This window comes from Pseudopodoces humilis, chromosome 5 (assembly GCF_049639895.1).
Source record: "Pseudopodoces humilis isolate 2021_Gansu_Grassland_sample_001 chromosome 5, ASM4963989v1, whole genome shotgun sequence".
Classification (NCBI taxonomy): domain Eukaryota; kingdom Metazoa; phylum Chordata; class Aves; order Passeriformes; family Paridae; genus Pseudopodoces; species Pseudopodoces humilis.
Window position 1 is genome coordinate 26,433,886 of NC_142204.1, and position 22,927 is coordinate 26,456,812.

The 22,927-nt window shown below is 46.8% G+C and overlaps 1 protein-coding gene across 1 annotated transcript; it reads left to right on the plus strand.

Moving 5' to 3' along the window:
• The first annotated feature begins 917 nt into the window (after positions 1-917).
• Positions 918-6,711, plus strand: HEBP1 (heme binding protein 1). The gene is made up of 4 exons (XM_005527707.3): positions 918-1,109; positions 1,243-1,381; positions 2,867-3,047; positions 4,295-6,711. Exons 1-4 carry the CDS (start codon positions 1,032-1,034, stop codon positions 4,464-4,466), a joined length of 570 nt encoding a protein of 189 aa, XP_005527764.2. The 5' UTR covers positions 918-1,031; the 3' UTR covers positions 4,467-6,711.
• The last annotated feature ends 16,216 nt before the right edge of the window (positions 6,712-22,927 follow it).

A 22,927-nucleotide genomic window follows, 5' to 3' on the forward strand; every position in this document is an offset into this window, starting at 1 on the left:
ATTTTTATTTTTTGCTCTTTAAGAGTGTGGGAAGGTTATGTGCCAGCCTACTTCTGCACTGTTCATCTTCTTTTTGAGGAGGCAGCAGTCCAGCTGAGCAACTTGAGATGCCTCTATCCCATCTGCCTGGGGAAACTGGTCTGACTCATGGGACTGATTCCCAGGGACTGGTATTTGATTTCTGCTTCTGCTAACCTCTTAAAATATCCTGGGTAAGGAACTTTCTCTAACTGGTACTTGTTCTTTGACATGGCTTATACAACACAAAAACATTTGTCACAAGGTGTCCAAGTCTTCTATGCATATAAATGTATCCAGCTAAGCTCTCTGTTATGCTCATTTACATGTATTTCTGGGAAAGGATCTGGACAGAACTTTTAAACAGAGGTGACCAGTTGGGTGGTCAGTGGAGGGAGTTCAAGTATCATCAGGAATGTCTAAAATCTACACCTCACCTAAAGTTTACAATATCCAGTGGCACAAACCACTTCCTTAAAAAAACAACTATGTCCCTTTTTAGGCCTGTTTAGTTCTCTTAATAAAAAAAAAAAAAAAAAAAGCCCCAAACCACAGAAGACCGAAAAAACAAGAGGTTATGATTTTGCAATTCCAGGAGCACGGTGCCCTTATGTGCTATGCATGACACACTTTGCCAGTACTTCCCTTTTCCCGTATTTCATTTCTTTCATATTCCCTCTCATATTTCCTGTCTCCCAGAGATGAATCCCATCTGTTGCCGCACTTCACGACTGCTCACACTTCCCGGCGCCCTCCACACTTCAGCTCCGGGACCGCCGCTCCCGGTGCCCTCGCACGGCGCCGGCCCCGCGGCACGGGCGGCCTCGGGCGCGCCCTGGGGGCGACGGCCGCGCTGCGGGCGGGGCGGCTGCGGCCCTCCCACCTCCGCCGAGCGGGGCCGAGCCGAGCGGGGCCGAGCCGAGCGGGGCCGAGCCGAGCGGGGCCGAGCCGAGGCGAGCGGGGCCGAGCGGTGCTGGGCCGGGCCGAGCGGTGCTGAGCCAAGAAGCGGCATCATGCTGGGCATGGTGAAAAACTCGCTGCTGAGCACGGTGGAGGCATGGCCCTACCGCCTGCTGAGCAAGGGAGAGAAGGTCTGTGCCGGGGCGGGCGGCCGGCGCTGCTCCCCGGGCGGTTCTGCCCCAAGGCGCTGCCGGGGAAAGCGGCTATCAGCCCCGGGCAGCGCGCTCCCCCTGGCAGCGCCTCCATTCCCATCTCCTTCCCCAGGATCAGGTCAGCTACGAGGAGAGGGCGTGCGAGGGCGGCAGGTTCGCGGCGGTGGAGCTGGTGGGAAAAGCGTTCGACGAAGCCTCAAAGGAAGGGGCAGTCAAACTCCTCAAGTACGTCGGAGGAAGCAACGACAAGGGTGAGAGATGCTGCCTGCACCGCGGGGCTTGGCGGATGTTTGTGGCTTGGTGAACGCAGGATGGATGGAGGCAATGGCACTGCAGGCCCGCCTGGCTTGTGGCTCCTGGCACTGGGAGTCTTTGATGGGGATGGCCCCTCACTGGGAAAAGTGAACTTACACCAGGTTAAGTCGTGCCCAGCCAACTCATGCTGTGGGTCCGCTTATAACCCATCTCTGTTTCAGGGTAAAATCTCAAAAATTATTTGCTTAAACAGGAATGAGTTACCTTGCAGCTGGGATAACATGAGGACAGACAGACGTGTATCTATCACAGCTCCCTGGGTGAGCAGTAGCTGATGAAATCCAGGATATCTGGGATACTTCAGTTCTATGATGTGCCCTTGTGGGCAGTGAAATAACAGTTATGACCTTGATATTTTATCTGGCTATTTTTATTCATGAAAGAGTAATGAACAATGAGCTTCATTTTTTAATGGTATATTGTAATGTTTTATGGCAGTGCTTCCAGGTGATTGCTTCTAATTCTCATTTTACTAAAGTGTGTACACTTTAACCATTCATAGCAGGAGAAGACTACAGAGTAACTGTGAGGCATATACATGTTCTCGAACACCTTTCTCCAGCATCAAGCAGAGGGACTAGTGTAGTCTCTGTAGGAGTAGGAGGTGCATGCAGTGGGAAATGATATTTACAGCAACATTTTTGGAAAGGTGATGATCGCTGCTGCTGTAGGAGAAAGGGTGCCTTCTGTAACATGTGACACAAACACAGGTATGACATAAAAGGAAAATAAATGAGACAGATGGTTCGATCTCAGCTGTTTTTATGGCTGCTTGATCATGAGGTTTAGAGGTTCCCTAATGCTGCAAGAAGAGTGAAGAAAAATGGTCTTCAGTGCCATGTGGTACTTCTTGGTGGTAATGAATAGGAAAAAAACATGCTGTTCCTGGAGTGTGGACAGCATGGACAGTCCTGCTGAAAGCCATAACAGCACTGAGGTTTGGGGCACTGGAACTTGTAGGATGTCTGGAAGCATTTGGAAGGTTTTAAGAGATAGTTCCTGTCACCCAGTATTGGCTGTGGGCTCATGACTAAGTGCAGATAGTATTAATTTAAATGCTGATGTAGATTTATATGTGCTGCTGGCCTGCCCTGGAGCTACAGACCGTGCTGTCTTACAGCTGATCTGTCAGAAGAACAGAATGTCTCCCAGAACCACAAAAGCAGCACCATTAATAAAAAGCATTCCAGAGGTCAGTTTGGACAGTTATTTCCCAGGCTTCTGGTGTGGAGAGAGAGCTTGGCCCAAGCAGAAGCCTGATGATGGCTGTTCTGTTTCCCCAGAGGAGTCTACTCCTGACAAGGAGTTTGGTCATATGAGGAGTTTTCCAAAACTAAAATTAGCTTTTGTGAATTCTCTGTTAATTGTGTGGGTTCCTGAGAGCCTACGCTTCTTTAGTTACGTCTGTGTGTCTGCTTCAGGGGTTGGAATGGGCATGACTGCTCCTGTCTCCATCACTGCTTATCCTGCTGAAGATGGCTCCTTTCAGCAGAAGGTGAAAGTCTCTCTGCGGATCCCAAGCCAGTTTCAAGACAACCCTCCTTGTCCTACTGATGAAAGCATTAAGATTGAAGAAAGACAGGGGATGATCATTTATTCCACGTAAGGAATGCATCCCGGGATCTCCAGTCTCAAGTGATGAGGTCTTTAGGGCACTCTGAAGAGCAGTATTTGTTTTACCAGGTGACTTGCTGTACAAGGGGTGCATGTGGCAGAAGGAGATGGAGGATTGTTTCTAGACTGAAGACAGGTGTTTTATGTCACTTCTTACCTCTGGTCATTCTGCACTGATTTGGAATATGGATTTTTTTTCCGTGGGGTAAACAAGCATGGAGGCTAGCCCTGAAAGATACTGTGCCATTTCTATTGTGTGAATCTATTGTTTCTCCCACTTTCTGGGTTCCAGATTGTTCATAGTCATTAAGAATGTTCTTTGGTGTAGTTCGCATCAAACTGTCCGCTGAAGCCTCATTCAGGTGGACTCATACCAGAACCCACCATGGAAACAAGCAGCAATTGCATTGCTTCAAATCACCTTTGAATGTCTTGGGCTGTTGACTGACAGCCTGGACTCAAACTAGCATCACAATAGCAATAAGCTCTTCACCTTGTTTTTACCCTTTGGAGGTTCCCCTGCCTACTTTCTTCAACTATTTTGGCTGACTCTAACTGACTTCTTTCTTGCCTCCAGTTGCTGCTTGGCCTTTGCTCTGGGTGTGGGCCACTTCTGCAATATCAGCCTGTTTTGTCTCAAACTTGGGCCCTGAGGGAGGGTGGTGAGGTGCAGGCTGATGTGCAAATGGTTCCTGTTAGTGGGAGGTCTACAGAAACCAGACCCATTTCAGTCCACCCCTTTTAAATTTCATTGTGTCCTGTAATTACCAAATTGTCTGTTCCTACCTCCCCTTCTTCTTGGGCTAGCTAGAGTTTGGCTTTCCTTCATGATCTTTCCAGCAGATGGTTATTCACACCACAGTGAAGTGGTTGTTGGTGAAGACTGTGGGCTGAGCTGACTTGGAGATAACCTTGTGTTTTAGAAAGTTGTTTCTCTGATACGGTGCTGATTCACAGGGCAAGGCCATTCTGCTGGCTGGCATACATGGGGCTGTTTGGGGAGATCCCTGTGGGGCCTCCCCATGAATGACTGCACCTTGGCTGTGTCACCCATGAGACTTCATCTGTCCCAGATGAAGTGTGCTGCTTCACAATGAACTGTGCATGCATGAGTGCCTGTTGGCAGGGCCTGGATCAAAGTGCCTGCCTAAATATACTGTGGCCATATATTGTTCTCTTTCTCTTCCTTCTGTGCCTTGCCAGGACTGCTCAACACCTCTCTGGTTCCTTTGCAGGCAGTTTGGTGGCTATGCCAAAGAGGCAGATTACGTCAGCTACGCTGCCAAGCTGCAGGCTGCTCTGGGGAGTGATGCTACATACTGCAAGGATTTCTACTTGTGCAATGGATATGACCCCCCTATGAAGCCTTACGGACGCCGCAATGAGGTCTGGTTTGTGAAGGAGTGAACGTCTGGCTCCTTGTGGTGCTGCCTTGCACTGATAACCTCCCCACACTGTCCCTGTCCTCTTTAAAATAAACTAATAATTCAGCAGAGGCAAAAAACGATCACTGCTTTTCTCCATGCCTATGCCTTACTCTTTTATGGACCATAAAAGTCATTTTAGGAGAACACTTTCTGACCCTCCTGATGGTCCCGCTCCTTTATTCCAGAGCAGGTCCTCAGCCACACAGACTCTCTTGATCTCTTCTTGGCTTGTTTTTATCTCCTTTGTGCTTCCAGAGTTCAGTGCTGAAAAAGCCAAAAGTACTTAATTGACTGGTGCCTGACAAGAGTCACGTCCAAGTGTAGGCAGACTATTAGTCCCACCTGAGACGGGTAGGGGAACATGACAAAAGTGCCTTCAGAGACTTTTTTATCTCCTTTAGTTTGCTGCAGCTGTAAAATGCTGCTTTTATCTTTGCCATTCCACAAACAATCTAAAGGGACACTTGGCATCGCTGCCAACACAGCCAAGTGAAAATAAAACGTTCTTTACATTAATTCAGAGTGTGCAGAAGATCAACACTTCTGTCGTCTGTCTGAGAAATACCATTCAGAGAAAGATCCAGATTCTGTTTGCAGCTTTCTTCTGTTTGAGGAGAGATGTTTTGGCATGTGATGTGTATTCATCTCAGCTAGCAGCTGGACAATTTGACCTGGAGACCTCAAGATTATTTCCTCACCTTCCTATTACTTTTGTGCAACATTTCTTTAAAACTAGCCTATGCAAGGGCCAGAGCAGAAATGTGTGTGGTTATCTAATTGAACTAGAGAAATGCAAGGCTGGGAAGAAAGCAGATGCTTATTACTTGTGATCTGAGGGTGCATTTGAAGAACGGTGAACATATGGTGAAGTTACCATGGGTGCCAGTCTAAAAAACTTTTCTTAAAAGATGTCAGTTTTTGAAGGGCTCCTCAGACCAGCTGTTTTCTTTAGAGGAGGAAAAGGAAAACCTGGCCATTCTGGAAAGCGGGGACTTTCAATAATGAGTCAAATAATGAGTAGCCTTTTGGAAATTTCAAATACAATAGCAAGTGTGGGTCATGTTTCAGGAGGAGTGGCAATGTTGAAATGTCAGGTATCAAACCAGCATTTTAGCTGTGTTGGCTCTGCTGGGGAGGCAGCAGGATGCCCACAGTGGGAACACTCACACTGCTACTGGGTGTGTGTAATACCTTACCTGCACCGGAAGAGGTGTAGTCCTCTGGTGATGAAGTGGCCCGTAGTTCAGATGCTTTCCAAAAGCCATTTTCCCCTAGAGCTGAAAGAGGCATTTGTCAGATGGCATTGTGGCTTCTGGCTAGTCAAGCTGTTGCATGTACGCCTGCTTTCTGAGAAAAAAATCTCAGCAGGAGATTCAAAAGAGAAAACCTGAGGTTTTGATGTGCTTTTCTTTTCTTTCTTGCTGAGCCATATAAGAGCTTTGCTGTGAACTTCATGAGAGTTTCAGTCACCTGTGTGTAAGAGCAGCTAGTTCAGGATGGGTAAAAAGATATAATTTAATTAAGCAAAAACCAAACAACAGTGATGGGGAAAAGCTATTGGCTGTGGTTAGTGATTGCAGTGCAGAATAAAGAGATAAGAATAAAGAATAAAGGATAAAAAGAGAAATCAAGACGAACAAAGAAATAGGCTTTTGAAGGAATTTTTGAAGCAGCAAATGCCCTTTTAAGCTTGCACCTGAATCCAAAGGGACCATTCATGTCCCAGATTATTTTAATGTGGGAGGGTGAGGAATGGAGGAGCACAATATTGTCCTCTTTATGCCTTCCCAGGTTTGTTTTGGAGCTTGTGTGGATACAGTCTGATGACCTGTGGTGAATGTCCTTCAAAGATCAAAACCTTGCAATTTCTCAAAATTTATGTTGTGAAATCTCAGATGTTAGGGATACCAGTAATAAACCTGGTATAGACAAAGCTGCACAGCTCAGCAGCATGGTGGGGTTCTTTTATATAATGCATACCCTCTGAACAGAGTGTGGGAGCTTCAGATTCAATGGTGAGAGTAAACATCTGTAGGCTCTGCCTGTGCAGCCCTGCTACTGGCCTTTTGCATCAGGCAGGCAGGATAGGATTTCATAAACATTGTTAAATAATGTCAAAGCCTTATGCAAATTGAATTGCCTTTTCTGTACACACAAAGATGCCTGTGTTTTGTCTGCATTTTCCACAATTTCAAAATAAATAAAAATTAATATTGTGATTTACAGCTTCTGTGCTGATCGCTGACTTTGTGAACTCAGTGGGAGTAGTTGATTTGCTAGACCGTAGGCTACCAGTTTATCTTTCTGTTTGGGGTATTAATCATGTCACAACAATTATAAATAGTCATAATGCTTTTTCCAATAAATCATTATTTTGGGTATCCTGGTGTGGCCCTGCATTATCTGACTGTGGGAGACAGAAGCAGATGAAATAATCTCCTTCATTTGTTCCAGACATTGAGAGGCTTTGAGCAATGCATTTCTGTTATGTAGAAACAAGGGGCCCCCTCACCTGAGGAAAATTATGTGTTCCTGTGGCTGGGGCTCACAGGCAGTGAATGCATTAATGTTGAGGCAAATACGTGTGACTGATTTTCAACTTGATCTATGATCCAGAAACGTTAGACATTTTGTCCCATTGAGGTCCATCTATCTTGGTGTCCTGTGTCTGTGATGGGCAGTAGTGGACACCTGAGACAAGATTACAGGAACAGTGCAACTGTGGGCTCAAACCTCCTCTAAATATTTCCCTGTCTCTAGTACAATGTGGTCCAGGGATTTTTGTTGTTGTGCTGGGTGGACCCAGGCAGATTTTATCTCATGCATTTGTCAGGTTGCTTTCTAGAAATAAGGTAAAGTTAGTTTCCATGGCATCCTTTCATCCTTCCTTGGTTATGGAAGAGTAGAAATACTCTTTGTCTGAGGATTTCCAGCAGGCTGTCTCTCTGTTCCTTAGGCAGCTGGGTCAGTCAGCTTTTTGATATGCCTCTGTCACTGCAAGTGAATGTTTGTTTGGACAGCCAGAGTCGCTGTTGACATTGGAGGATTTCCAGCCACCTCTTTGTGCTGGGGCCAGAAGTCAGAGGTGCATTCTGGATTTTGACCCAAGGCCAGCATGGCCACAGACACTGTTACATGCAATTGACTCCTGAACTGATGTTAAAACAAAAACAATTTTCTCCATCCCCTGCAGTGTTTGTTCTCTGAAAGATTAGAGCACAGCAGATTGCCTAGAGACTGCCTTGCTTCTCTTCTGAGCCTGTGCAGTGTCCTTTTCTGTCTTCAGTGAATGCTGAAATGGAGAGATTTTGGTGCTTTCCATCTGTTTGACAGGGCACCGTGACGTTGCCTGTTTTGTGTTGATTTAAGAAGACAGTGCTGGGGAACCTGCAAGGCGGATATTTCTCCGTGCTGAGGCCCCTCAGGGCTGCCAGAGGTTGCCTTGCTGGGTTGTTGGGAAGTGGTGGGATTGTGCATCAGACACTGCATTGCTGCCCGTGGCCCCTTTCCCACTGCCTCACTTGCCAGTGCAGTGGAACAGCTCCACTGCTGCCTGCTGGGCTGGACAGGCTCAGCAGGGGAGTGGTCCTGGGGATTATCTCTGCCTTCCAGAGACAGGAGTGCCCTTGCTGCTTGTGAGCAGCTGGGCAAGTCCCTCTCAGTGCTGTGCAAAGCAGTGGTATGATGGCGATAGGAATGGCTACGTTTAAGCAGAGCCAAATTTAAAAGCATAATTTTAATGGGAATTATACACGTGCCATGTAGATTTAGCTGTGTTGGATATACAGCCTTCCTAAACTGGTATTTTCCTGCTGGTATTGACCATGGCAAACCCTATATATTTATATATATATATAAATATGTACGTGCATATCGGTATAAATGTATGTATATGTAGTGTGTGTAGACCAGCCACTTTGATCTATTGTTTGGCTTTGTAGTCACTGAATAATTCACTAGAGTGAATGCAGCCACAGGGTGAACATTTGCAGACTGAAGTTTTAAGACTACTAGGATGAGAGCTTTGTTAGCTTCAGAAAGAAATACTTTACTTTGTAGACACATGCCTTAATACATCTAACACTGCATTAAGAAGACGACAGCTTTTATAAAAGAGCTAATTGGTTGAGTTGTCCTTATACATCTTGCCAGACTTATAATACTCCAGTCACTTTGAGGGGATGGGTGATCTATGGTGAATGAAGAAGTAACATCATTATTTCCCCATTTTCATCAATCCCCATGGTAAAGACCGTGTGAGCAGCTATTGTGCTTATGGTCACAAATTTTCAGTTTTGCAATGCTGCCCCAAGGCAATGGGTCAGAGGAGGAAGATTGTGGCTCCTAGCTCACGTCATCCCTCCCTATTGTAATTACAGTAATACTTCTTTTAGAATAGCTCTCTGAGCAGCAGCTCTCTTTCTTCTGTGACAGCATTTCAGCCACACTGAGCTAAAAAAGAAATGCATCTCTTCTAACAGGACCATAAGTAGCTTTGGATGTATAACGCCTCTATAAAACTGCTTGGCAACATGATTTATTAGAGCAGGATCAGTGGTAAAAGTAACTTCTCTGACAGTAATGGATGAAACACTTCCAGCATAGCTACTCCATCTCTGCTTGGTGTCTATGCCAACAGCAGGCTGGTTTTGTCAGCTCATTCATAATCTCTGCTTTGCTCTCAGCAGAATCCATTGCACAAGACAGGCTTCAGCCATGGCAGATGCTTTTTTTCTAGTCCTCCGTGGGAGCTGCTGCAGAAGATGGGTCAGTGCAAATGCTGCTTGATTCCTGAGACTCTGCTTAATTCTACATCCAGACCCTACACCTCGGTGGGCATTGAGTGCATGCCACTCCCATACCCCTCACTGCTGATCACCCCCATGAAAATAAATTTGAGGGACTGGGGTGAAAGGAGCTGCACCGTTCTTAGACTGAGTGTGAAGTTTGATGATCCCAAAGTCCCAAGGAAGTCTCAGATGTGTCTTCTGTGCAGTCCCTGTAAGAAGAGTGGGTTGAGGAGCCTGAATCTAAGGTGCAGATTTTCAAAAGTACCAGTGCAAGTGAAAGCTCCCAGAAACCACATCCTGCAATATACCATGTGCTGCAGCACTCTGATCTGCACTGGGTGTGCAGTGTGACCCTGACAGTGTGACCTAAATCTGGGGCTCCTTGTGGTGGGACAGCAGAGCCCAGCCTGTGCCATGTGGGCAACTGCACCACCCCCCCCACCCGTGCTGGAACTCGGAAGCTAGGTGGGTTCCAAGAGGTGTTTGTGTTTGGAATGTGTCCTTCAGCACATGAAGGCAGGGAAGGATTGCCATAGCAACTATTCTCGAGTATTTTTCCAGTGTTTTCTAATCTTATTCATTTTTTCTTATATCTCTAGTGTTTAATTTAAGGCCTTTCCTAATTGGAGTCCAAAAAACAAATTGAAGTGAATTCCCTGATTAGACAAAAAGTTCAGACACCTTCCCACACAACTTGTGAAGTACAAGATCAGCAGCATTGAATGTTGCTGTAAGAGGAGATATGAAATTTGAAATGTATTGTACCCAGACAAATGATAAATAAATGATAAAACAGATAAATGAAGCCTTTTTAGTTAAAGCAAAGCATGGAAATAAAAGATAGTGTACAGCATAACAATTTTGGGCACTCCCTTGCTGGTAGATCTTTCTAGGCTGTTTAATCGCTGATTGTAGACCTTCCCAATCTTCTTTATGACTCAGCTTTGTGAAGGAACATCTTTCCAAATCAACATGAGCTGGCTCATTGAAGTATCTTTCATGATCTGTAGTACTATTTAGTCCGGGTACTTTGAAGGGGATAGTGACTAGAGTGGTGTTTCTTTGGGGTAATTACCATGCCTCTCATTTTCCAGTACCTTTCTTCCGCTTTGTGTGTGTTTTGGCTGGGATAGAGTTAATTTTCTTCATAGTAGCTGGTGTGGGGCTGTGCTTTGGATTTGTGCTGAAAACAGTGTTGATAATACAGGGAAGCTTTTGCTATTTATTACTGAGCAGTGCCTACACAGAGCCATGATCTTTTCTGCTCCTTGTTTCAAGTAGGCCAGGGGTGCACAAGAAGCTGGGAGGGGAGAGAGCTGGGACAGCTGACCACAGCTGATATTCCATTCCATATGGTGCCACACAGCATATAAAGTGGGGGGAAGAAGGGAGGGAGGATGTTAAGAGTGATGTCATTTTTCTTGTCGAGGAACTGTTCCTTGTGGTGGGGCCCTGGCATCCTGGGGATGGCTGAAACTCCTATCTGCCCACGGCAAGTGGTGAACTAATTCCTTGGTTTGCTTTGTTTGCATGGCTTTTGCTTTACCTATTAAACTGTCTCTATCTCTACCCACGAAGCTTTCTCACTTTTATTTTTCTGCTTCTCTTCCCCATCCCACCAGAGTGAGCAAATCAGCGAGCAGCTGTGTGATGCCTCTTTGCTGGCTGGGGTTAAACCGTAACACACCTGCACGCCGATACCTAAGTGTGGGAAAGCAAGGCTGGAGGAGAAGAGGAAACCTTGTGGAGCTGTAGGAAGGAGAAGGTTGATGCCTTGGTTGAGTTCCCTCGGGGGAGGGCAGTGTGAGGGTTGAAGGCAGTGTCCTTGGTGCCCCGCAGCTCCCGCAGTGGCCCTTTGCCCTGGTGGGTGTTGGTGGGGAGACTGACAAGCCCCTTTCAGTAGGGTTTATGCCGTGATGGCTGCAGCACAATTAATCACAGAAGAGGAACCAGAGATTCCTCCCAGCTTCTCCAGCCCTGCCTTGAGACAGACTAGGTCTCCTCCCTACAGCAGGGCCCAAGGAACAAAGATCTTCCTGGAAATTCCCCGCCTGACTCCTCCCGCCGTGTTGCCATCTGCTTTGCAGAAGATTTTGGTATACGCCTTTGTGGAAAGCAATGCTCTTCCTCTGAGGACATCTTTGGCGCTGCTTCCCTGGAGGGGCGAAATCCTGAGGCAGCAAGTGCAGCTGGGACTGTTCTGAGCGCTCCTCCCTGTCCCCAGGCAGGGATGGAAACAGAAATGACAGTTTTATGAGATACTGCATCTTGGGAACCTGGTCTGAAATGCTCTCAAGTTAGAAACCTGCCCAGCTGATTTCAAAATGATGAAAGCAGTCCTGCAGGTTTTGATCCAAATGGGGTAGCAGGGCCTGGAGCAAGTAGAGGTGGAAAAAATGGGTGCAGTTTCAAGCACAAAGGGTGCCCAGGTGTGGTTTTGTTCCTCCCAGGTGTTATTTGTTAATATGCCCGTGTGTTGACCCCTGTGTGGCTTCATGCCACACCTCTCCCATCTCACCGGGCATGGCACTGGCACTGCTCACATGGGGGGCAGGCAGTGCCCTGCTCCCCACTTTGTCTCTCCAGTGCAGGCGTGGTTTGTATCAGCTTCTATGTGGCTGCACAGGACATGTCCCTGAATCCAGGAATGAAGGCCAGATCCTGAGCCAGGGGAGTCGTTTGGCTGGAGACAGCTCTCCACAGAGCTGGTTTGTTAACAGGCAACAGGAGTTCATCTATTTTTCATCATGATGATGCTATTTCTGAATAAGCGAGAAAAATGCAGGCTTATTTCTGAAGCACATGATTTAGTTTTTGGCCTTTAAAAATTTGTTTATTTTGAATGGAAGCCCAGAATGCACATAATGTAGCAAAAAAATTGCAGATACAGACAGGGATTTTTGTTTCACCTTTCAAGTTACTCCCACTCCTGATGCTAAGGCAGTCAGTAGCATTTGAAAAGGCTCTGGATGTTTTCCCTTTCCTTGGAAAGAAACAAATGAAAATAACAATCCTGAAGCAATACTGAAGGCACCTGCTTCCAGATAACTCTGCTGAAAGCAGCAAGTTGCAACCAGGCACACCAGAGAGGTGAGGAAAATATCCTGGGAACTGCCACCCTAACAGAGAGTTACCCTGTGGCTGCAGTTCCTGCTCCTGGGACATGTAGCAAGGGAATGAATACGAGCTCCCCAGGCAGTTCTGATGTGAAGGTAAGCACAATTGTTTTCTGAAATGTTTGATCCCATAATCCACAAATCCGTTTATCATAAACAGCTTTTCAAAATTGTTGTGACAAACTCCTCTGGACTGAATCCAGCTCCTGAATTATGAGAAGCTAAAAATGGTGTCTATTCCCATGGCTATAGACAGAGAGATGCTACTCAGCAACAAATGCACCAAGTGCCTTAAAAATAGCCCCTGTGGAATTATTCAGTGTTTGGGACTTGTCATTTCACAGGGGTAAAAATGGATTCATTTTGGCACAAAATATGCATAATATGTATCCACAGCTTTATAAATAGCACTTATAAAATTATGTGTATAATTTTATCTTAAATTGATGCTGAGCAAAGAGACAAAACAATCAACAAGAACTTAACACAAGTTTTGGTCTTAGATAATTGTAAGACTTTTGTCTTAGAAATGCAGGTGTCAAAAGAGACCTTCCTTTACCCTTCCTTCCTTTCTTTAAGACAGCTTTAAGGAAAAACCTTGAAATTGCTGCTGTTATGGCAAACGTGACAGCTATAAGCCAAAGAAGAAGCCTTGGCCAAAGTTGTCACCCCACACAAATTAATTCCATGGCTTTAGCAATTCTGGTTTTCAGAATGTAGGCCATTATATCTCTTGGGGTTCCAGGTGTTGCAGGTGGAGTCACAAGTATGGTGTAAATTCAGTCGGTGAGATGGTGCTCTGAGAAATAACTCGGTCAATAGCTGGAGCATAATTTGAATTGAGTCTTAGAGCAGCATTTGGGGACCATCCTCTTTATCTTCCTCTTTTGTTATTCTGCTTCCTTTCATCTCGCTTGCCCTTGCAGTACTCATGCATTGGTACTGGTGGGTGGGGAGGATAAGGTTTCTTTGGAGGGTCCTAGGCATCTTTCCTTTTCCACTTTTGGGCTCTGCTGAAAGGAAGCAGGTACAAACATGAAGGCTTTGCTGCTGCCCTGCTCCAGGCTTTCCTGTCCACCCTCTACCCTGTACAGCCTGGCTGCAGGCTGAATGTTCCTTGCCTCTAAAAATGCTCAGTAACAATCTGTAGCAGCCTAAGCCCTAGGAAAGGGTGGAAGATAGGGCTGGTAAACCAATATCCTGGGAAAACATTCTGCAAAATTGGGGCAGTAATACAGCAGAACAAAATGTGAGGCCTTATAGGCATGGACAACCATTTTGTTAGTGAACAGAAGGGGTTTCCTTCACTCACACTTGCACACCTGCACTCAGGTGCAGGTGGATGCCAGCACCCAAGTGGTGGTTTGCTCTGGGTCAGATTGCCACAGCCACCAGGGACAGTCCTGAGTGGGGACTGACCACCAGAGGAGTGACCCATGGCCTGCCAGGAGGTGCAGGGTGGAGAGCTGGACTTGTGAGCAGGAGGATGTCACCCCTGTAACAACACCACCCCTGTAACAACACCACCCCTGTAACAACACCACCCCTGTACAACACCATCCCTGTAACAACACCACACCTGTACAACATCATGCCTCAGAGCTGTGTTTGTGAAGTCTTAGGATATAAACTATGAGCACTCTTGGTTGTCCTGTCCTGATCAGGGGGGAATGAGATAGATTAAAAGTGGGATTTGGCAATTGAAAGAAGAGAATAAAACAGACTTTCCCAGAACAGTGCAATGGCACAAGGCAGCAACTTTCCCTGAAAGATATCATTCAAATTGTAATGCTTTTCCTTAGAAATCAGCATTTAAAAAAAAAACTTTTAAATGAAGTGCATAATTTTTTATTTGAAAGAACTCTTAGAATAGTACATTTTTAATAAAGGTTTTTTTAATATGATTTCACAAAAGTCAGTAATATTTTCTCCTTAAAATGACATCCCTCTTACCATTTTACTGAAATCATTAAATGGTTTCTAGGGCAACTTACCAATAGCATTAAGGTTCACTTTTCTGTTTCTTGAGGGGTCAGGGAGGTCTTCATCAGAGAAATCAAGAGACAGAAAAAAATGTCAGAACTGTGCTTTGATGTTTTCCCACCCCTTGCTGAATCCAAAAAAATTGCCTGTTAATGTGATAAAAAAGGAGTGAGGCTAGCTGGAGATTTATGCCCTCCTGGAGACATAGTGTGTCAGCTCTCCTCCAAGTTCTCTCATGCTATTTCCATGGCAACTCCATATAATGATAACTCCCACAGATTTTCTCCTTTTATCTGTTATTTTGGTCCCAGATAGTGATGGAGTTGAGGCATACATTTCTTTCACACCATTTGATGCCCATCGACAACCAAAGTAAATAATGTCCTCATTCTTCAGGTCTTTAGAAAGCACAGTTAGTTCACAGCCCTTTCAGGAATTCACCTGCAGAGCTGCACGGAGCTGAGGCAGGAAAAGCAGCGTTACAGATGCTCAGAGGAAGCTGCAAAGGATGAATGCTCACTGTCAGCACAACGTGACAGGATTACATTCCACTCTGCTTTTCTCCTCCTCTTGGCCAGGGTGACAGATGGACACTAAGGAGGAGGGCATGGTGTAATGAGAGGATGCATGGTTCGGGTGCAGGGAGCTGCATCTCAGCTCTTCTGCCCAGGGAGACAGGAGGTCATTCTGCCTGACTGGGAGATGTTCTCATTCACCCTGAGGTCTGCTCATGACTGCAAATCTGGTCCAGCTCATGAGACAAGGATCAGGAGCTTCAGCCAGGCATAGCTGCAGCCAGAAAAACCCTTGACCAAGCGCCGCTAACCCATGACTTCCTCCCTCTTTTGAAATCTCTGCAGCAAGATGCTGCTGGCTGATTTTACACAGCAGAAGTGGCAGGCAAGCAGCTTGTTCTGGGAAACTGCAGCTTCATGTAGCTGCTAGGGCAGGACAGGCCAAATATTAGTGCTGGAGTGGAGGGTCCAGAGATCCTGAAGTCCAGCTGCCAGTGTGGGTTGAACTGAGCTTCTGTGCTTGGTTTGCAATTGAGTGCCAGGGACAAGAGGACAGTCTGAGTCTGAAGACCTATACCAAACATCCCCTTCCTTTGTGCCCTGAGAGCATACAGATATTTTGACCCTCCTTTTCTTCCTACAGAGACTTCCATTTAAGCAGATGAGCAATGCTAGATGAGAGGACATCCTCCTCCAGGAAGGGATCTTAAATTTGATAATTGTGTCCCTTCTGAGTAAGGCTGCTGCTCAGAAGAGCTGTCCTGCCTGTTTGGTCCCCTCTGTCCTGTAAACCAGATGTTGGTGGGAGCAACCTCTGAGATCATCAAGTCCAACCTTTGATTGAATGCCACCATACCAACTAAGTCATATCATTAAATTCCATCTCTATTTGTTTTTTAAACACTTTGAGGAATGGTGACTCCACCACTTCCTGTAGTTAGAGTCCTTGCCTGGAAGCAGCCCAGGTTTGACTCTTTTCTGAAAGACACAGAGCAATTCATCTGGGCATGTGGATGAGCAATCACCTAGGCATGGTGAAAATCTGACATTCACTTTCTGCCCTGAATGTAGGAAATATTATTTCCCCACCATGATGGAAGGATAAGCATGTGGAAGACTTTCTGAAGGACTCTTAGCAACTCAAAAGACATATCAAAAACAAGACAGCAGAATTTCTGAATAGCAGATCTAAAGTTACCAGTGCAAATGGGTGGCCAGCACCTTGTCCACGTGTATTGTGCTGATCCCATCAAACACAAACAATACCCCACTCCCCAGAGCAGGGCTGGGGCTGAGACTGGGGTTAAACACAGTAACAAATCTCTGTTAAGAGGGAGGCCACAAAGACATGCTTTTAAAATCCTTATATGTTTTCAAGTTCATGGAGGGTTTTTTTTTTTATTTCTTAGGATTATGCTAAGATACATATACCCATAAAAATGATTCCTTACGTACTTAGACCTATAGATGTCTCTAAGGTGAGAACTAAAGTCAAAGAAACTTTTGCCATTGATTGTATCTGTAAGAATTTAACTTTTTGTCCCCAATGTTCTCACTTCAAATGTATCACCAGGCTTCTATTAATTTCAGTGTGAGCATTATATGCACAGTTGGAGGCAGAGCATGCCCCAAAAGCTGACTACATTTGAAGAGTGCACTGTGAAAGAGAAATCAGGAGAGACAGTCCTGTAAAGGAGCATGCAGCTTCTTTCAGTGTTTCCTCATTCATTCCATAAAACTGATTCCACTTTTAGACAGTATTGCCAATATAGGCAATAAATACAAATTATATTTAAAAAAGGGCAAAACTCATAATGAAACTTGCAGACAGGACTTTCCCCTCCTCCCACCCCACTTGTCTGAGGATTTGGAAAAAAGCAGTTGTAGCTAGAACCAGGGCTAGACACCTCGGTAAATCTGGCTTTAGAGCTACTGCTGTCGGATGAAAAATGTAATCACCAGCAAGAAACGAACTACTGATCTGGTGTGAGCTCACTCGAGTGCTTTGAACAGGTTAAAAATGGTTCATGGTGTATCTTGGCGCGTTCTGGGTAACTCGGCAGGAACGGAGCCGTGCGCTCACGGTGGATGCAGATACCGCAGTGCCCCCGCCTGGCTGCTGAAGATCCGATGTCACGGTGAAACAGAGATGGTTCCAGATTTTGTATTCTTGATGCCTTAAGTTTTGGCTTTCATATTTTCCAGATTCTGTACTGCATTGGTATATAACTCTGACCTTCATATAAAATGTTAGCAAGTTCCCTTCAGTGACAGTGTAATTAGACAAAACAATCTTTTTCCAGCCTGAGAACCAAGAATGCCGTTGCAGCTTCAGGCCCAAAAAGTACAAACAACAGTGAATTGAGGAGAGCAATCTGGGAGGATGTGACTTCATAACCTGAAGCTTTAATTGGACAATTAACCCCAATATGTAATGGACCAAAATTTACAGAAGTGTGAAAACTTGTGACTGGTCATCCATCTTGGGTCTAGCCTCAGCCAGGCTCTTGTACTGCCCAAGGTGTATAATTTGAAAGCTTTTTAATAAATACCTCCTTTATTCCTTTCACACTGTCTAGCCTCCATTCCATGGGTAGCCTCTCAAGGCATCATCCTCACACAGGACAGGTTTTTGTTCGGCTTTCAGAGAGTTCACTAAAGCACAGCAGGCAGTAGAGCCAATATCCTCCTGGGACAGGAACAGGGTAGCAGAGGTGGGGACAGTGGCACTGCAGTGCTGCAAAAACAGAGCAGACAGCTCTCAGGTCATTTGGGGCAGTACTACAACTGTCCCACAGTCCTTCCATCAGCCTGTGCTCTGGACAATCGAGCATACCTTGGCTTAGCACACATGTCCTTGCATCAGTGAATCCATCTGCTTGTGAGCTGACTTGTGCTTAAGAGCTGGGCATTTAATCTTGGCCTTATTGATGTCTCATCTCACACAAATAATTTGCTGATATTAACCCAAAAGTCTGCATGTAACAAAGGAGAGCCACAACAGTCTCTGGACATAGTGGTGATGGTGGTGATGGGTGAGGAGGAGAAAGGACGAAGACGTGATTCTTCTTTGTATAATAGATTTGTCCACGTTGTTGCCGGATACCACAGACTGACACTGGGGGTCTCCTGGCTTTCTGACTGGCATAGTCCCACCTAGGCAAGCCCAGAAGCTGGTGGCCTCCATCTGGGAGGCTGCACAGAATGGGGAGCAGAGCTGAAGACCTGTACTCTGCCTGGACAGTCAGTCTGCCAGAACATGCCAAATTCCTGCCCACCCCAGCAATTGCCCATCTCTTGCAGCCTTGTGAAACGCCAGGAATCTGCAGTGCAGGGTCTGGGGGCTGGCTGATCTTCCTTGACCACAGACACCTCACCAAAGACCAGCAGCAGCCTCTGCAGGCAACCACTTCTCTCCAACACCTGAAGTGCAGACAGTCAAGAAGAGGCTCGTTGAAATCAAACTAAACTGTGCCTAAAATAAAATGAGTTCAGAGACAAGCTCTCTGTGCTGCTGCATAACACAAGCAGAACATCACAGTGGACAAGCTTTCTTTTTTCAGCTGGAAAGTTATAGTTGCTTGTTTTTGGTTTTGTGTTTTTTTTTGTATTATTGTTATTATTACTATTATTATTATTAATAATAATAATAATAGTCATAATAAAGGGACATGCTGAGTCAAAGAAATCATTTCATGGTGGCAAAATTGCAGATTTTACCGAAGTTCAGTGTCAGGCCATGAAATAACGTTATTGTCGCTGTTAACAATGACAACAACAATAACAACGACGGTGCTGCTGGCAGTTTAGCACCAGGGCAGTGCCGAGATGCGGCTGTTCATGCCGCTCTCCCGGAGCCCCGCGCCTTTCCCCGGCCGGGAGCGGCGCCTCCCTCCGCGGGCCGAGGGCACCGCCCGGCGGCCGCTGCCGGAACGCCAGGAGGAGCCGCCCCCGGGCTCCAAATCCTGCCGCCGACCCTCCCGGCGCTGCCTCCGCTTCCTTTGAGGAACCAGAATCCTAAACACAGCGTCCTCGCTGTTTTTGAGGGGGTTGCTTTCAATCCTGCGGGAGTTAGCGCGGTGGGACGTGGCCCGCTGCTCTGGAGAGCGCCGTGGGTACCGGGTGGGTGCTGGAATCACTCTTGGACGCTGCGTGCCTCATTCATTTCGCTCTTGGCAGCAGTCTCGGGTGGCTGGGGTAGGGGATGAGGAGGTGGCAAACAGCCAGTGAGAGAGGGCGGTTCAGCACTGCTAAAAACAGTGGCTGCAGGAACAGGAACAGCCTACTTTTTGGATTATAGGGGCGCCCTGGGATGATCAAGTGACACTGAGAAGCACCTCAGTGCCTGACTTCTGAGATTCCTGTGTGTTTGTTCAGTCTGGCAAAACCAGTAAAGAGATGATTTGCAGGAAAACCTCGTTCCTTACAACACTGAGCAAGGAGCAGTACCAGAGGATATTGAGCTCCTTTTTCTGTCCATGATTAGAGATCTCATCAAAAATGTTCAGCATTTCCCTGTACTCAAGCATTTGATCCTCACTACAGACTGTTTTGAGAGCGAAACAACAGACAGCGACGTATGTTGGAGACACAGCATTCTATTTCAGCTCTGGACTAATTAGTTAGAGAACAAAATCCCCATTTTGTAAGCCACAGCCTTTGCTTTCTCCTCAAATGTACCTGTTGCCTGTTTGATGGGAGAAACCGCTCAGCCAGGCAGAACCCTGGCTGTCTCTGGAGATAGAGACAGATAAAATCAGCCTGGTCAGACAGGAGGGCAGCTCCTGCTCCATGCCTGGCACTTCAGAAAGTCTTTGCAGAAAATGGCACATCTAGCAGAGTGCTTCACTCGTCACCATAGCAAAAGCAAAGCAAACAGCAGTTTCCCTAGAAACTGCATGTGGCAGAACATGTTGACTTTAAGGGAGGGAAAGAATCCTAAATAGAAAAGTACTGGGTGCAGAAGGGTGAATGTGCTGCAGGTAGGGAGAGGGGACAAGACGTGTCCCAGGCCCGAAGGAACCAAGGTGGCTGGAGTGGGGCAGGGACCCCCAGCAGACACTCTGGTGGCCACAGTCCCTCAGTGCTCAGTGTCAGAGATGCCTTGGGGCAGAGGCAGCTGGGTCCCGTAGCTGGGTGCCCCAGAGCTCCGCTGCCTGCAGCTGCTCAGCAACCCCAGCCCAGCCGCAGTGACACACGCCAGGTGGTACTCAAGGGCTGGGCTTGCTGCTGCTGAGGCACACCTCCACTTTGCATTCAGAGCCCCAGAAAGCAGGCAAATTTGAGCAGAAGCTCTTGGGTTTCCTTCTCCAGGGTTTCCTCCTAGGAGAGGCAGCTGCCACTACAGCCCTCAGCTCAGTGGCCTTGGGTGCTATTTCTGGCTTCTGTCAAAAACCACCTACCTTACAGAGGGAAGTTCAGGACTGTTCAGTCCCCTCTATTTATAACCACACAAGCTCCTCCAGGGCAAAGGGAGTAGCTGGTGCTGGGGAAAATGAGTCTGCAGAAGGCATTGTCCAGCGAGGCACACTTACGGCAATGTACACCAACCACATACCAGGCTCTCTGAGTAAGGGTGAAGTCAGCAAGGTGAGGGCATTGGTGTTCCCTTTTATTTAGTGCTCAGGAGGCTCTATCTGGAGTACTGTGTCCAGTTTGAGTCTCTCTCAGAGCTTGATCAAGGGGAACAAGTCTGGCATTGAGACATTGAGGGAGCTGCTTAGACCGTGTCACCGGGGGAAAGGCTGAGGGACCTGCTTAGTCATCAGAGGAAAGGCTAAGGGGGATCCGGGTGCTCTTGTCTATTAACTAAATGGGTGCTATAGAGCAGATGGGACCAGACTTCTCTCAGAGGTGCACAGTGAAAGGTCAAAGGATGACAGAGAAGTTGTAAGAAGGGAAATTCTGATTAGACACAGGTTTAAAAAAAATCCAATGAGAGCCATCAGACACCAGTATAGGGACCTCAAAAAGCTGTGTCATCTCTACCTTTGGAGACATTGAAAGCTTATCTCAAACTGGTCTTTGAGATGAGCATTGTTCAGGGCAGAAGCTGGACTGGACCTCTCCAGAAGTCCCATCTGACCAGAACCTTTGAGTGATTCTGTAGTACTGCTAAACCTACTAAAATGTAGGTTCCTTGGAAACAAGCAAGAACTCTGTGGCTTCCCAGAACCACCAGCTCCCTGCATGTTCTGTGAGCTTACACTTTAAAGGAAGCAGAATATTCTGCTTGGGGCAGAATAAAGCAAGAGGTGTACCATGTATTACTCACACACGACTTTCATGCTGGCAGCTTTTAGACCTCATGTTTGTCTTTAAGAAGCTGCAAAATCAGTCCCTCCCTGGGGAATGTGTGTGTGTGTGTGTGTGTGTGTGTGTGTGTAAGAGCAGGGTGTAAGTGGAAGTGTAGGGTGGGTGGAATGCTCTCTTGCTCCCGAGTGTTGTTGCCCTCTAGGTGCTGCTCTCAGGCTGCAGTGCAGCTGCCTGGGGTAATTGAAGGAGACTGCTCCCAGCTGGTCACTTTGCCTCTGGCAGGGCCGGGAAAATGGGAGGCATTTCTCCTCTTCAGCTACCTCTGGTTCTGGTCCAGTGTGAATACACCTACTGTGTAAGGTTTGTATGGGAGAAGGTGGCTGCTGTAATTGGGCACTGGACACACCACCTGTACTGCCAGCCCTGCTATGGGACAGTCAGTCACCTTTGGCAAAGGAGCAACCAACCCACGCACTTGGACCAAAAGTAGCCACAACCAAGTTGTGGCCCTGTGATTCTGTTCCCTGGGGAGCAGATGTGACTAAAGTGATCACCTGGCCCTGTGAGCCTGGAGAAAGTGGCCCCAGCTGAGGAAGAGGGACTCATGACCCCTGTGCCACAGCAAGGGCTACGGGGCTTGTAGGAAGAAGGTGAATCCTTCTCAAAGAAAAATCTTGTTAAGGGACGGTGGCACTGGCACCAGCAGGGAGCTTTAGGGAGGTGACCCCAGGAGGTTCCTCCCATTCCAAGTTGTGTCACCACTGACCTGAGTCTGTGCCCCAAGAATTTATTGCACCCTCCATGCTCACTCCTGGCCAGGCATGTGGAGCCCTACAGCCCTGGCAAGGCCATGGGATGGTGACCCTGAAGGTCCTGGGACCGAACAGCTTTTTTGTCCTTCTTTGTTCTTTTCCCACAACACCCCTGACCCAAAGTTCAGCAGTTTATCCTAACTCCTGATAATCCTGGCTGCTTTCATAATCCAGGTGTGCTGTGTGCCAACCCTTCTCTGATGTGTACATTTCTGGCTCTCTGGTCTCCCTGAACAGGGAGAGGAGGGACTGGAAACCAGAGGGCTCTGAAGGCAGAGCACCTGCAACTACCACTGAGGGAGCCCTGTGCAGGAGAGAGGGCAGGGATGAGCCTTACTGGTTTACAGACCTCCCAGAGAGCAGGTTCTCAGAAAAAACAGCATGAGGACCCTGCCTCACTCAACTCACTTGTTCCTTTTGGGTCTAGGCAGTCTGGCCCCACCACTTCAGCATTTCCCTGGGACATGTGTGTGACTAAGTGGCCAGCTGGTTTTGTTTAAGCTCAGTTATAAGGAGAGAGGAAATTGCTGCTTTTCCAAAAGTCTTTCCTGAGGTGTGAGAAACCTGAAGTGCAGCAGCACCCCTTACCCAGCAGTGCCAAGTTCCACAGAAACTCTTATTTATTTTGGCATTTAAATGAGCTCTCACACAAAGCTGCCTTAATATCGAACAAGTACAAAATAACTCTGGTCAGATTAGTATTTGTGTCATTACAGAGGTTTAAAAAAATTACTCTAAAAGGCACTCTAAATCCGTGGAAGGAGATTTTCATTCTCTGACAAGCAGCATGCACACTAACAACCAAATAATCGAGAAAATCACCATGCTCTGAATCAATGGGAGTGTATATGATGTCTCATCCCTCCTAGTTCTGCCACCCTCTGGGGCCAAGGCACATTGGGAGGTACTTTCTGGTCTGTGGCAGTTAGTGAAGGAGTTGGTAAGTGCCTGGGATATGGAAAACACACAA